Source organism: Agelaius tricolor, unplaced genomic scaffold (genome assembly GCF_023055355.1).
Source record: "Agelaius tricolor isolate 1412-34295 unplaced genomic scaffold, bAgeTri1.0.p SCAF_5, whole genome shotgun sequence".
In the NCBI taxonomy this organism is placed as follows: Eukaryota; Metazoa; Chordata; class Aves; order Passeriformes; family Icteridae; genus Agelaius; species Agelaius tricolor.
Genome location: NW_027269265.1, coordinates 48,726,759 through 48,741,555, shown reverse-complemented (window position 1 = coordinate 48,741,555; position 14,797 = coordinate 48,726,759). Strand labels below are relative to the sequence as shown.

At 44.1% G+C, this 14,797-nt stretch overlaps 2 protein-coding genes across 2 annotated transcripts; both read right to left on the bottom strand.

Moving 5' to 3' along the window:
• Positions 1–1,558: 1,558 nt before the first annotated feature.
• Positions 1,559–11,907, bottom strand: SAAL1 (serum amyloid A like 1). The gene is made up of 12 exons (XM_071427839.1): positions 11,724–11,907; positions 11,345–11,458; positions 10,273–10,356; positions 8,539–8,618; positions 8,103–8,162; positions 7,728–7,843; positions 6,442–6,625; positions 6,093–6,175; positions 5,761–5,949; positions 4,755–4,951; positions 4,145–4,237; positions 1,559–3,550 (listed from the first exon to the last, which is right to left on the bottom strand). Exons 1-12 carry the CDS (start codon positions 11,838–11,840, stop codon positions 3,458–3,460), a joined length of 1,410 nt encoding a protein of 469 aa, XP_071283940.1. The 5' UTR covers positions 11,841–11,907; the 3' UTR covers positions 1,559–3,457.
• A 288-nt stretch (positions 11,908–12,195) lies between these two features.
• On the bottom strand, positions 12,196–13,954 carry LOC139590326 (serum amyloid A protein-like). Its single transcript, XM_071427838.1, has 4 exons — positions 13,723–13,954; positions 13,270–13,413; positions 12,825–12,963; positions 12,196–12,400 (listed from the first exon to the last, which is right to left on the bottom strand). Exons 2-4 carry the CDS (start codon positions 13,385–13,387, stop codon positions 12,259–12,261), a joined length of 399 nt encoding a protein of 132 aa, XP_071283939.1. The 5' UTR covers positions 13,388–13,413; positions 13,723–13,954; the 3' UTR covers positions 12,196–12,258.
• Between the last annotated feature and the right edge of the window lie 843 nt (positions 13,955–14,797).

Below are 14,797 nucleotides of genomic sequence, written 5' to 3'. Positions count from 1 at the left end.
AAAAATAAAATAAAGACTGCTGGTTTTGTAACTCCCAGTAGCAGCCAAAATAAGAGTAGTGAGAAAGAAGACAGATTTTCCAGGCAAACAAAACCACAGTAACACCTCCATACCTTTTAATGCCAATATAATAAACTATGAAGATACTTCACTTAGAAATAAAGATTTTATCTTATTATCTCCTTTGGATGCAGCTTAGTTTCAGTGACGAGTGTTTATAACGGGGCAGTTTCATCTTACAAAGGACTCACCACAGCATTTAGAAAAAATATGAACTAAAATAGTAGTGACAGAAAATTAAGCAAGCAGAGTGACATGGATATGGATATTAAAAGCAAAGACAAGAGCTTTTTAGGTTTAATGGAGAAAGAACAAATTTGCATCATGAATATTGGGCAAGCATTAGGATACCAGCAACCACCTCCTTGCTCTGCCAAAGGAGCAGATAAAGCATTCCAATGCCACTGGGTTTTTTCCACATCCCAAATTTCTTTGGTTTTGTGGTGCTTTGTCCCACCAGGAAAATGCTACAATGTGTGATAAAGATGCCACATGTCCATAAAAGTTGAGTCAACAGAATGTTAGAATCCTATCTTTGAATGAAAGTATTATATAGATCTGTTAAGACTAATATAAAATAAGGCCTTCCAGTCTGCTTTCTGCCTCAATTTTCTATGACTGCTCTCATGCCACAAGTCACATCCAGCTCTGTCCAAGCAGGATTGAATTCCTGCTGCTTTAGTTCAATGCTTCAGATACCCACTTTTGTTCAGAGCTCTGCACAGAGCAGTGACAAGTACTTCTCATTTCTCCCCAAAGGAGGATGTTCTGGAGTTGATCAGATCTTTGGTCTGGAAGAAAGCTGCTCACCTGCTTGTAGACAGACAGATAACCATTCTGAATCAACTGGCCTAGAGAGCTCAGGCTTGCCAGTGGGTGTCAAAACAGGTCTAGGAGAGAGAATTTAAAAAAATACCAAATTCAAAACCCAAATACCTCCCTGCCTCTCCCAGGAAAAGCCCAACCCCACCAAGATCCCAAACACGTGCTGCTGATGAAGCACAGGCCAAGAGAGGTCCCTGCTGGCAGGATGATGAAACACACGTGCACCAGTTCCAAACACATCCTCCACCTACTACCCCCACAAATAATTTCTTCCCTCTCTGAACCCCACAAACATGGCACAGTTCCCTTGCATCCCCCCTGGCACCAGCCCCACTCCCCAAGGCAGCACCGCGCCCACCGCACAGGGGGGGGCAAAGGGGGAATCCCAATCTCCAATCCACCCTGGCCATCAAGGATAAAATAAAAATAAAAAAATAAAAATTCCCAGCATACCCGAATTACCATTCTGCTGAAGCAAGGCTGGCTGACCAAGCCTGCAGCTCCTTCTGTTGCAGGTGAGCAGGAGGATGGGACCCACCTGGGTTCCCACATGACATCAGTAATTTCTTCTGTCTTATGAGAGGCACCAGATATCAGTATCACTTAACAGTTCATCAGCCAACACTGGATATCGGTGTATTGAAAAGGAGAAGACACAAAATAAAACAACAGATCTTGTCTCAGCTTTTTTTTCTACATTACGTTACATGGCTACTGCAGAATTTCAACTACCACAAATTTCAAGATATGCACACCAAAAATAATTCTTCACTATGGTGGAAGACACTTATGATACAGCTGGAGACAAACTAAGCTCAAAAAACGTTTATGGGATGAGACACACATTAGCTTCCAGACCATAAAATGACAATGCAAAAAAAGCAAGAGTTAGAATAAATATTCAATGAAGGAAACTTTTTACAGCACACAGACATTTACGATGAAGTTGGATTTCCCTCTTACAACTGACACACTTAAGAGTAACAGACATTTCCAGTGGCTCAGAAAACAAATTTAATTGACACTAGAATGAAGGAAAGCATACAGGTTTGGTTTTTTTTTTTTAAAAAAGAAGCTTTATTACAAATCTGTAGGTTTAAGAAAATATCCCAAAACTGTCAAAGTAGTATGAAAAATGGTGTCATCTGATTCACAGTCACCAGTTTTCTCCAACAAACATAGCATACAAAAATTGATATAAACCATGGCAATCTTTTTTGGCAACACAAGTCAGGTATTTGCAATTCCAAATTCCCTGCTGACAACAAAGATGCTGCTGGCAGGGGGATGGTTCTGGCAGGGCGATGACTGAATTGCACTGGTTTTGAAAACTGGAGGTTGGGATGGAAAGGTTATATATACATATACACATACTGTATTTTACCACATAAGAGTCCAGGTAACTCTGGTAACACAACATGGCCCAGCACAACACTGAAGTCTGTAAAACGTGGAGAGCCAGGGAATGTGTGTATGTGATATTCAGTTATTCTCTATGCTCTGGTTCCCATTTGCTTTTACATCTTAAACCTAATAAAGGCCAATTGCTTTCCACTCTCATTTACAGAAACAGTGAAGTTCATGTGCCACTGTACTGTCTCTTCAGACTCAGGACATGCCAGGTCCATTGCCTGCAGACACAGGATCTAAAAATGCAATGCAGTTAAAACATCATGTAATTAAAGTGGGAGTTTTAGGAGATTGTACACTGAATTTCCTGCAAGTGACCTAACACCCTAACCTCCCCCATGGAAAACATGGCATTTCTCATGCCATTCTGAGATAATTCATATAACAAATCAAGAAGGAAAGAACTGATACATTACACTCCTACACTGAAGCACAGACTGCTGAAAAAAACCCCACAGGTCTGCAAGTATACCAGGGATTGAATCCAAAGCTGCCCTGCAACTGTTAACTGTGGATAGTTACCTGCAATGGCTGGAAGCTGCAGCACACACCATTGGTAACAATATCCTCAAATACTTTAACTGCACAGGACTGAGACACCACAGCTCAGAGCTTCAGCAGAAGTGTGAAGATTTGAAAGGAGCAGAATGAAACCTTTCTATTACAGTACCTGCTCAAGGTATTGATATGATCTAAAAAAATCCCCAAATAATTTAACTGTTTTTATCAGATGTTTGAGGGGGATTTCTATTGAGCAAACCTCCTTTTGCCAACAGCAACTTGAAAGTAACCAGCACCATGTTAAAGAACTACTCAGTGCATTTCATTCATTTTGCTGTTTCAACCTCAGTTGAAAAGCACAGAATTGAGAGTTATTCAAAGAAAACTACTCTGCAGGAGAGCAATTAGAAATCAACAGTCTCTCATTACCAGAGTAAACAGGATGGAAGATGCAGAAGTGATTCACAGTCATTTCTTTCCCCTTGCAGACCAGGTTAACCCTAGGTTAATCAGGGCTACCCAGAACATTTCTTAAAAGCCACCTGCTGGTAAAGAGGTTGACTCATTCTCCTGCATTTACTGAAAACTTGATTCCTGAAATGCTGTAATGAAACAGTCAAAAATCTTCATTCCAAAGAAGGAAAATATTTCATGTACATTCTTAGGTGTGAACCTTCAGGCTTGGGAAACGTTTTTCGAGATTGTCAGCAAGGGTCTTATCAGCCTCACGCAGGACTTCAAGGAAACTCTCCACCTGGAAATAAAACACACACATAAGGAGAAAAAATAAAATCCAAAACCAACTTGCATGGAACATGGAACACAGAATTCTTATACTGGCATAGGGGCTCTTTCTGTACCTTCCCAATAAGAGCAGCCAGCAGCAGCCACTGCAATGAATGATGGAAAATGCCTCACAGTAGCTGCCTCCCTCCTAAACCTTACAATTCCAATTGGTCTAAATTTTGAAATGGTACCACTTTCCTCTAACCCTTATTTTCTTGTTTAAAAGAAACACAGAAACTTTTAACACCCAGAGAAAAGCTCCCTATGAAAAATACTTAGAATAATTCCTTTATAAAAATATACAGGACAACTTTTCAGCTAGGATAAATTTTCAGACATCCATTCACATCAGCACAGTTTGGCCCTGGCATCAGCTGAAGATCTCAGCAAAGCTCTGGCTGAAGTGAGGCAGAACAGACAGAGGGGGTAAGACTGTCTGGCACTGGATGGTGTTTTACCTGTGCCTGAGCAATTCTGTCCTGTTTGTGTATCAGATTTGGAGAGGCCCTGCCACCCAAGGAACACTTTTTCAGCTGTGTCACAGACCTTGCCCCATACTCACCGAAGCAGAATACAGAGGTAAGAGGTTCTGAAAAGCACAGGAACATGTCTGTTCATTCAGGTGTCCCTGGTGCAGTCCTTCCAAGGTATTCTCCTGGAAAATCAGAAATACAACCAGCTTGTCATGAACAGTTGTTGAAAGAACAAACTCAAAACTGTGCACAGCATCTACAGAATGTGTTTTGTTCTTATGGATAGGTAAAACAACCAGAACTTAGAGTTCTCAGAGAAAGCCAGACACAGCTGATGCCAAAGGGTGTGAAAGCTCACACATCACAAGTCTCTTAACCTGAATGCTTCCACAATTAAAAGAGTCCAGCTGAGAAGGTGAGATTATATATTGACAGTATTACCTTTTCTTAACTAAACTGACTTTCATTCAAAAGAAAGGGCAACATATATCTACAGAATTTATCATACAGAATCTTGGCACACACCTCAGAAAACCTGTGTCACTCCCATCTCACACACATGTTGCTGCTTCTGGTTGATTCTCTAATGAATTCCCAGTAAGCAACTGCACTTGCACAGAAAAATGTCCACATTAATATTAAATATTTTTTTCTTACCTATCCTGCAGAAATTCCTACAATAATTTTGTTTATTCTTACCTTGGTTAGTTCTTGAAGCATATTGGAAAGCAATTCACAGCAAATATCCTTCAAAATTTTTAAATGGAAATCTTCCTCATTTACATCAGTCCTTCCAGTCTCCTCTTGCTCAGATTCCTTGGAGTTTTCAACAGCTCTCTTCCCACAGCCCTCCATGTATTGTAAAATACGAATCAAGCTCCCAATCAGTGGCATATCTTAACACAAAGTAACAAGAACAGTGAACTTTAACACTGAAAATTCTTGTCCATCCTTTCAAGGCATTAGAATTTTGAAACACACCATCAAATGTTTACACAAAAGCTACAGGGATGTATATTCTGACAGTGCTGTGTTTTGTTACTCAAAGACTGTTTTAAAGAAGCAAATGGAAATGTAGTAGAAAACCCAAATAATTTTTCCTGCAAGCTGACCTGTATCTATAAAATATATATGCCAGTGTAAGGAACATGAGAAGGAAACTGTCTTTAGTAGTACTCAGTGAGGGCAGTATGTAAATTTGCATCCAGATAATCCTATCTGACAAACCAAACTGCACAGCATCTTTCTGCTGCAGGTGACCCTGAATCACATTCTCAAGACAGGCTTTTAATTCTAAAGATTTGTCCATGGATTGAAAAGTAAGAAATGATAGAGGGATTTAAGTAAGTGCAGAATCTCCCCCTATTTAAAAAAAATTACTACATAAAAATATATGTTGTACATATTATGTATAAAATAACAATGTAATAATGTATTACTATATTTTAGCAAAAATAAATTCTGAAATTTTCACTAGTTTGCAGTGAGATTGAGCAGAATCTGTAGATTCTGGTACTGTAACTCCTCAGAATTTACAGCCCACCTGGTAACTGAACTTTGGGCTAGCTGTGATTCTGAGTAACCAGGGAAAAGTCTTACTGTATGCAATGTCACTGAACTGAACCACCTTCCACACCCACATAAAGCCAACTGTGAATATTAACTTAAAAAAAAAAAAAAAAGAACAGAAAAAAGTATGACTTGCTTTTCCTCATCCTGGTGTACTCCTGCTCTGTCTGTGAAGCAAACATAGCAGACAGCACGGACAAAATAGAGGCCAGCACAGTCTTCTGCTCCTGCACAATGATGGGTGGATCATCTGGCTGGCAAAGCTCCTGGCAAACGAGCTCATAAAGCAAACTCCAAGTCTCTTTTCCTCCATCAGGAGCCTGCACTTCAGAAAGAAAGAAAGAGAACCCACCAACCCAACAAATTTATTCCAGGTAGTGAATTCCTGTTCTCCCCAATAAATACGCAGTGATCCAGGAGTTACGGCCCCTCTTGGTCCCCTCACACCCAGCAATTCCAGGTTCTTACCAATAGCCTGGATTCCCTCATCCACCGTGGTCAGGAGCTGCAGGATATGCATATAAACATCCAATCCTTCTGGGTTATCTGATCTACACAGAACAAACATCAAAAAGACAAATTCAAGTGCTGCTTGCTCAGCTTATGTTCTGTGTTTTGGTCACAGGGAAGCCCATCAGCAGCCACTGCCATTCCCTTTGCAAACCAACAAGTTGACTCATAACAAACTTTAAGTCCAGGAAAACATATCCCAGTGATTTGTCAAACTGTGCCACTAAAAGCAAGATGTTTGGGCACAGGCCTTACAAGGTTATAAGGAATCTCCCCAGCCAGGAAACCAAAAAGAAATCTCCCATACCTGACTTGCTTGGCTGCTTCAAGTATACAAGGCACAATCTTAAAGTCTGGAAGTTCTTCAGGAGAATCATCTACAGATGGTCCCACAGAGTGACAAGTGCCACTCTTGATCCAGTTTAACATCAGCTCTTCATCCAGATCAAACAGCTTGTCCACCACTTCACCCACTTTCACCAGCAATTCAACTGCACAAGAGAGAATGTTATTTTTTATTTCAACAAGAATAAAAGAGCAAAACTTTTTATTTCAACAAGTTTGAAGAGCAAAACTTAGCTCACAAAACGGTAGTATATACAAGTATTTGGAGTAAATTCAGGACTGAAATAAATTCACTTCCTTTGGGACCTGCTGCTGGTTGCTGTGTTTAATTCCTTTATGTGGCATATACCAGGTTAAGAGTTTGCTACATAGGGATTGTTGGAAAGCCCACTGACAGCTTCTACCTTGTCATGCCACGTGTGAAGCAGTAACTTTATTTTGCAGAGAGATGCTATGCTCCTGAAAAGTCCGAACTTCTGCTTCTCAAGTAAAACTTTTCAAGTTTTGTTCCTAGATATGCAGTTTTATGCTAATCATCCACCTGCCAATCTGCATTTTACTTACACAGGTCTATTATTTCAATTGGATGGAGTAGGATTACTGAGAGTTGGCATTAAAAAATTCATTAAAAATTGAAAAAGCTGTATTATTAGGATTCTTGGCAAATGACAATTGCTGTTACAGCTGAGTTGGATGCTAAACATTAATGCTATTCAAAATATTTCCATTTTTAGGTGGTTGGTGTGTTTTTTGCTAAATTAGTGCTAAGAGAGATTTGTGTAGCACTCTCTGCATACCCAAAGCCTGCACAGTATTCAGCTGCCAGGGTAACTGAACAGTTCCTCCAGTTCACATTCCACAGATACAGTAGCTTTAAAAACAGAAAATCCATATCTGACTTGAAAAAAACAAATTAAATGAGGTCTTATTTCAAGATTCAAAAATGACATATGTATATCCCTGAATGAGGACTATTTCTTTTCTTTTATTGTGGAAAATAACAATTTCTTCAATTTAAACATATTTTTATTCTCCTCAGAGCTTTCTTCTTCCCCTATGAGTGCTTTTCTGGTTGGTTTTATATATATGTGTGCAAAGGCAGGGCACATTTGCTTTGGTGTCCTTTAAGCTCACAAGATTTCCTTTACTGTAAAGAAATTAACCCAACTGAAAATATTTGTATTTGAAATTTGTATTTAAAATCTTCTGCAAACACCCACTAAATCCCAGCTTGTTTTGGCACCTTACCATTTGTAGAGCTGGACATGATGAAGCACACACAGTCGTACACAGAGGGGTTTTCTCGGATCCTCTCCACCCAGACATTGGCCACCTCAGGCTGGGAGAGGCAAGTCAACAACAGCCTAGGCAAGAATTCCCCAGTTAACACATCAGAAGCCAGTCCACTCCTTTTAGCTGTGCCAGTGTCAATCCAAAATAATGACAGTGGAAACAGAAACAGGAATCTAACTCACAGCAAAGTGATTCCACAACAGTGCAGAAACAATAAAAGGAAAGGATGAGAGGATAATAAAATAGTGAGCCCACTTGTCAGTTTTCTCCCCAGGCCTCAGAGCACAGCAGAACTACACTAATGATGCATTAATTCCTGAGATATCCTACCTGCTTGTTTCCAGAAGGGTGGGGGAGTCTGAATCACACAAACGTTGCAGTAACACTTGGCTTTAAGGAGAAAATGCGGGGGGAAAAAAGTCAATAAAATCCATCTTTATTTCTAAAAAAGGTATAAAAATATTAAGTTCATAACTGCAGCCATGTTCTGAGATTAATCCCAACTTCTCCTAACTGTGCATGCACTTCCAGTGTCTCAAGACCACCAAACTTGAAAACTAAATTGACTAGTGATTCAAAATCCCCCAAAATAGTGGTCTGTGTCCTTTCTTCCTTTCCTGAGCACTTCCCACATAAACATGGCCAGCCAAAAGGTATGAATGAAGATGAGGCTGGGCAGGCAAGCTTAGATCCTTCTCTAGCATGAATTTCCCGATTGTGAGTCCAGACAAGCAGTACCTGGTCATGTAAAAGCACAGACACTTACCCAAGATTCTCATCTTTGCTAATGGACATGCAGATGTCCTGGAAACAGGCCATATTCCCTAATATTCCCACACAGATTTCCTGGAAAGTCAAAACACAGTATAATGAGACAACTGCCAGTCCACAATTTCACTTCCAGAGCCATAAGACAAAAGTAAGAGGGGTTCAAAGATGTTTTCTGGTTTGACTCCCAAGCTTCCCACTGATTTCATGACAAAGATACAAATTTTTCCATAGATTTTTCTGTTCTATCAGACTAGCCTAAAATACGCTCAGGTACCATGCAGATATTTAGGTGCTCCATAAAAGCAAATGTATCTTGAAATCAGCTCTGCTTGCATATTCTTTGTATACTATTTTGAAGCTAATTTGACAGCCCTGTTATTAAAGCAAAAAGGAGTCCTAAAACAAAAATATCACTAAAATGTGACCCTCATGATATTCACTTGCTCATAAAAGAAAGGGATCTTAATACAAGCTTCCAGCAGAGCCTATTTTCTGGTTAGAGAGATCTAAATAAAATAAAATAAAATAAAAAACAAACCCCAAAGCAGTGCATCCCATTAGGATACTCATGCCAAGATAATCATTAAGAGGATGTACACTTGTGTAAAGGGGACCATGAGAGCTCTGAAACACCTGCAGGCAACTGGTGCCAAAACAAAGTGAATCAGTTTGCAGCAATTTAAAGTCAGAAATCAACTCTCTCCACTAAGGTTGTCTTCTTAATTATGAACATGCTATTACCTCTGCTAAATTACAGCAGGCACTCCAGGAAACACTGTTTCATGATAGTAGCTGTGACAGCCAACTTGCACTCACTTGCAAATTGGGGTTGTACTTTCCAAAGACAAAGTACTAAAGGAGTACAAAGTATTTTAGTACAAAGTACTAAACTTTCAAAGCTCCATTTGTCTCTACTGATCTCCTGGAGTAAAGCATCTGGTAACTTTTGAGAAAGAGGACTTACATCAACACTGAATACCTTTGAAAATCCTATTTTGAGGCCTGCAGTGCACTGTGTAGGACAAGCTGGAAATCAGTGACATCAAAACAAGTGGAAAATTTAAAAAAAAATAAAGTATTGGTGTCTTAACAATTCCAAAGATTACCTTCTGTAATCTTTTTTTGTTTGTTTGTTTATTTCTCATTATCTTGTTCTGATTTGATCAGTAATAAACTAATTTCCCCAAGTGGAGTCTGTTTTGCCCATGACAAATCACAGCAACTGGTGAGTGACCTCTCCCTTTTGTTGTATTTTTTCTCCCCTGTCCAGCTGAGGAGGGGAATGGCAGAGCAGCTTTGGTGGGCACCTGGCCTCCAGCCACACTTCTACAATTGTTTACAGAAGTGTAAACAATTTAATTTACACTTCTAAACAAATTCATGGCCATCTCTCTTCAGTAATCATGAAACAAGTCAAAAGGGAAAAAAAGGCCAGACTGCTGGTTTCATAAAAGGTCTTATAACTGATAACCTCAGTCCTTCATCAGTGTATCTAGATGAGGATGTGTGAGCAGACAGGTACCAGCTTCAGCACCACCAAAATTCTTACTGATTAGAGCATGTTAAAAAGAGAGTGAAAAAACATTTTACAATTTGATTTTATGTTTTCTCCTGGCTCTCCTTATACATTACACATGCAATGGGAGAAGGGAGATAAATGTAAATGCATGTACAGAGCTATCTACTATTGCTAATAACACAGGAGAGCTTTTTGGCAGCCCATACTTACAGTTAGCCGAGGGCATTTGGACTTGGCAAAAACTCCCATGAATATATCAGGGGCATTGAACTCCTGAAGGAATAAAGCAACATCCTGTGGAGAAAGTGAATGGAGAAGTAAATGGACCTCTGCAATTCCCAAATGCAAAATCAAACATGTTCCCACAGCACAAGGATTGGATCACAGAGATGACAAACTCACTAGAAGGAATTTGTTATTTGCCAACAGTTAATACCAATAATCCTTATTTTTCAATGAGAGAAGGCCAGCAAGCCCCTCTGGTGGTTCAGTATGCCAGTGATTTGCTGTAGAATGAGCCAAAAAGTCACATTTGCAAGAAAATGCAAATTGCTCCCTATCTCACCAGAAACAGGCACTCACCCAGAATTCAGTAAATATGATGTTTTAAGGCATGACATCACCATGACATATAAAAAAGAAGGAAGTGAAGGGACTGCCATTAGCACTTGATCAGAACACACAAGAAGAAATCTCTTCCTCATTTTACCACATTAAAACAGAAGATTATTTTTATGTTTGGGAGTAAAAGACCCATGTTCCATGTTTACTTTAAAAATCTGAGCAACAAGATAGGGAATAAAATAATACTTAAACTAACATATATATATATCTCAAGAGTCTGTTCCAGCATTTGACAGTGCTGAGAAATATACTAAGTCTTACACTGCCACTGCAAGTCTGCAGCTAAACTTTGAAAGGCTGTTTATCTATCAGAGAAAGCTATGCTTACTATCAGGACGTTTGACAATTACTAGAGGAAAATATGCCTGTTTTAGAGATGGCACCAATACTATCCCCATAATCCAAGAGCTGAAGGCACAGGCTGTGCACCCGCGTTAATTCCAGCTGCTGTCCTGCCCCTGCCCCTCTTTCCAGGGCAGGCTCCGTGGTAAGGCTGCTCGGTGCCGCCCCAGCCCAGCTGGCCTGCCTCACACGCGGGCGTGGGCAGCACCTCCAGAGCGAGCGAGCTGGCTGATTCCCTGCCTTCTCCCGCTGCCAGCACCATTCTGACGGGACACTCGGGGCAGAGGCGCCCCGAGGTGCCGCACAAGGCTCCTACCTCGTCCATCGACATGTCCCACACCTTGCAAATGTCATTCTCCATCTCCTCGTCCAGCTCCGTCCGGCCTCCCTCGGGGCTGGCGGCGGGATCCGGCTCCGCGGGGGCGATGACCTGGGACAAGCGGGGCGGGGGGAACGACCCGGCTGAACCCACGGCCCGGGAGCCGCCGGGTCCCTGCTGGGTTCCCGCCCGGTGTTTTCCCGCTGTGTCCCCGCCCGGCCCCCGGATTTGTGCCCTGTGAATCCCAGCTGTGTCCCCGGGTTTGTCCCCTCTGGTCCCCGGGTGTCCCCTCCGGCCCTGGCAGCGACCGCGTCGCGCCCGCCCGGCGCTGACCGACGCTGGGCCCGCAGCCCGCTCCCTCCCGGCGGCCGCGCACCTCGATGAGGCGGGTGAGGACGCTGAAGAGCCAGTGCTTGCTGTACACCGTGTTGCCCACCGCGTCCCCCTCCTCCTCCTCCGCATCGCTGCACGGCGGCGACGGATTGCGGTCCATGGTGGCCCCACAGCCGTGCAGGGGCAGCGAGGCGGCGGCGCGGCCGGAGCGGCGCCCGCGGCCCCACAGCGCCCCCTGCCCACCGGCGGCCACTGCCGCCTCCCGCCCCCGGGCCTGCGCCGGATCGCACCGGGACCGTGACGGGCCCGTGCTGGGATCGCACCGGGATCGCACCGGGACCCACCCGCCCAGGACCTTCCCTCGGCGGGGAGCGGCACCCGCGCCCCCGGAACACCGGAGGTCCCAAGGGGGACCCTTTGGCAGCCCCCGTGATGCCCCGACCCCGACACGGCCGCCCCCGCAGTCCCGCAGTCCCGCGCCCCGTGAGGACGGATGCTCGCAGCGAAGGGAACAGTTCTCAGGAGGATTCTTTTATTGTGCTTTACAAAGCGAGGTGTGGCAGGAGCGGAGTACAGCGCTAGTACCGCCCGGGCAGCCCCTTGGGCCGGTAGCGGTTCGGGTCCCCGCCCCTCCGGCCCCACTCGTTCGCCTCCTGGTCCAGCCGGGTGTCCTCGGCGCCTCTGCCGCTCACACGGCTCTGCCAGCCCTCCCGGGCGTCGCTGTGGGGAAGGAGAAAAGGCCACCTGAACACACTGCATCTAACTCAGCCTTGTGTTGGTTCCCTCACTCGTGGTTTCCGCAAGGCTTCTCAAGGTGAGATGCAAGCACATGCTCGGCCTTTGTCTGAGAGCCTGTGGTGGAATCTCTATCTGCTATGTTGGGAAATGAACCAACAATGAAGGAAAGTTCCTTATCAGAAATGCAGAGAGAGGAATCTGCCTTATTGGGCTGACAAGAAGAAAGGCTCATGCTCATGTGGTACCATTCCTATAGAGACCAGCTGTCCAGATGGGAACTTCTTCCCTTCCCCTCTGCTGTCCTTCTAGGTACTAAGCTGAGGACAAGTCAAAAAGGACCTCACTGCAGCTGGAATGCCTGTATCCCAAATAACTCACTGTTAACAAGCCAAGCACACTCCATTACCTGATCACTTTCGCTGCCCAAGCACCACCAGGTCCTCTCCGGGCAGCATCATAATTCCCACGGGCATGGAAATACTTGTCAGCACCTTTGTAATTCGCCTCACGCATGTCCGTGTATGCTCTGAACATATCCCGTGCCCCTGAAAAGGCAGAGAAATGGAGATGATGTTGACTTGAAAGAGTCACACCAGAAATTGTTCACTACCACCTCAGTCAGGAGCTGAAAGGCCCAAGGAGCAGTAACAGAGTGATGCACTGCCCCGCATCAGCCTTTGCACAGAAAGCACCTGTGGGGGCTGATCAAGGTTCTTGTCCAGCAGCAGAAACCAGGGGGTCTCTAACATGGAGCTGAGGATTTCCCAGCTCTGAGGGCTGCACCACTGACTGCTGGTAGCTTGTGCTTGGGGAGGGTTCTGAGGGAAGGGCCCCTGGTAACAGCAGCTTACCTCCTGCTGCATCCCGGACAAATTTTCCAGCTTCGGCTATTTTTCCGAATATCCTTGGTCTGTCAGCACTCACACACAGAACAACGGAGAGCAACGCAATGCAGACCCAGAGCCTCATGGTTCCTGGCCAAGCCTGACAGGGAGCTGGGAGACAGTGAGAGAGATGAGCTGTTCTGGAGCACCACTGAGAACCCACCACCCCCCCAGCTCTGCCTGAGCTGCTGCCTCAGTGCTGAGGGTTCATCCAGGACCCTTCTCCCCCTGCAAGGAGTGGTGCCCTCTGTGCAACCACAAGCTCCACAACAAAAGCAGGTGCACATGAGAAAGCTGCATTTTAGTACTCCCTGCTGTTCCTGTCATGAGTACAAAGAAGCCCCACAGAACCAATGTTCTGCTCCCAAAATACCAGCTCAAAGCACTGCACACAGCTCACAAATTCAGAATGTCACTCACCACTGCAGAACAGCAAAGCCAAAGGAGCTGGAGATCGTCTCGTGTGCTCTCAGACTCAAAGAGGGTATTTATAAGCAATTCAAACCCCTCAAAAGAGGAAACTGGAAAGGGTACCCATGGCTGGGAAATCCCCACCAGCACTTACAACACAGAAATCATTACTGGAAACCTGTCCTTGTCCTTACTGAAAGTCCACAGCTCCTGTTATGCAATCTTTTAGAGGTACTTCTTTTATGGCATTTCTTCAGCTGTCATTGGGGCTATTTGCTATATTTGCCATAACAACCAGACTGACAAACTGCCTTAAAGGCTGAAGAGTTCCATGTGCTTTAAGGGTGATGCTTTTGTTTGGATCTTGGCCTGAACAGAGCTTGGAGGGGAGGGTGCCTGACTGTCTGCACATTGCAGCACAAGGCCAGGTCAGTGTCTGTGCACAAGGAATGTTACCAGAAGGGTTGCATGAACTGCTAAGTGAAATTTCCATGTGTGCTGGGGTTGCCAGATGAATTCCAGAGTGAATGAAGTGGAAAATGTGAAGTGTTGCTCTTAACTCCATTGCAAAGCAAAGCACATACACCCACATCCCTGCTGATCTAAGATAGCACAGACACACAGACCATCCAGAGGCTCTGAATGGTTCACTTTGCCTTGGCTTGCTCTTACAGGCCCCTCTCAAGGGTCTCCAGCTACCTTGCTGCAACAGCAGCTCCATGCGGCTCAGGCAGAAAGTTTTGGACATAGCAGAAAACATTTTACTTAATTCAGATCCATACAGCCACAATTCTGCTAGACTTTAAATCAACTGTCTGGCCTTATTGGCATGGTTCACTGTTTAAGTATCCACTGTGCTCTCCCTGCTTAAAGCCTGCTCACTCCCCTTGGTTAACAACTTGACACAACCCTTTGCTCTGCAGAAAACTCCGGGGTTGAGTGCAGTTGTACTCGAGAGTGAGTGTGCAGGAGGTGTCCCTGTCCCCATTCTGTGGCCTTGTACATGATTTGGTAAGTCTAGGAGAGCAGTTCAGGTGCCCCTCTGAACAGTGTAGGGTAGCTGCCCCACTCACAACTCTGCTAC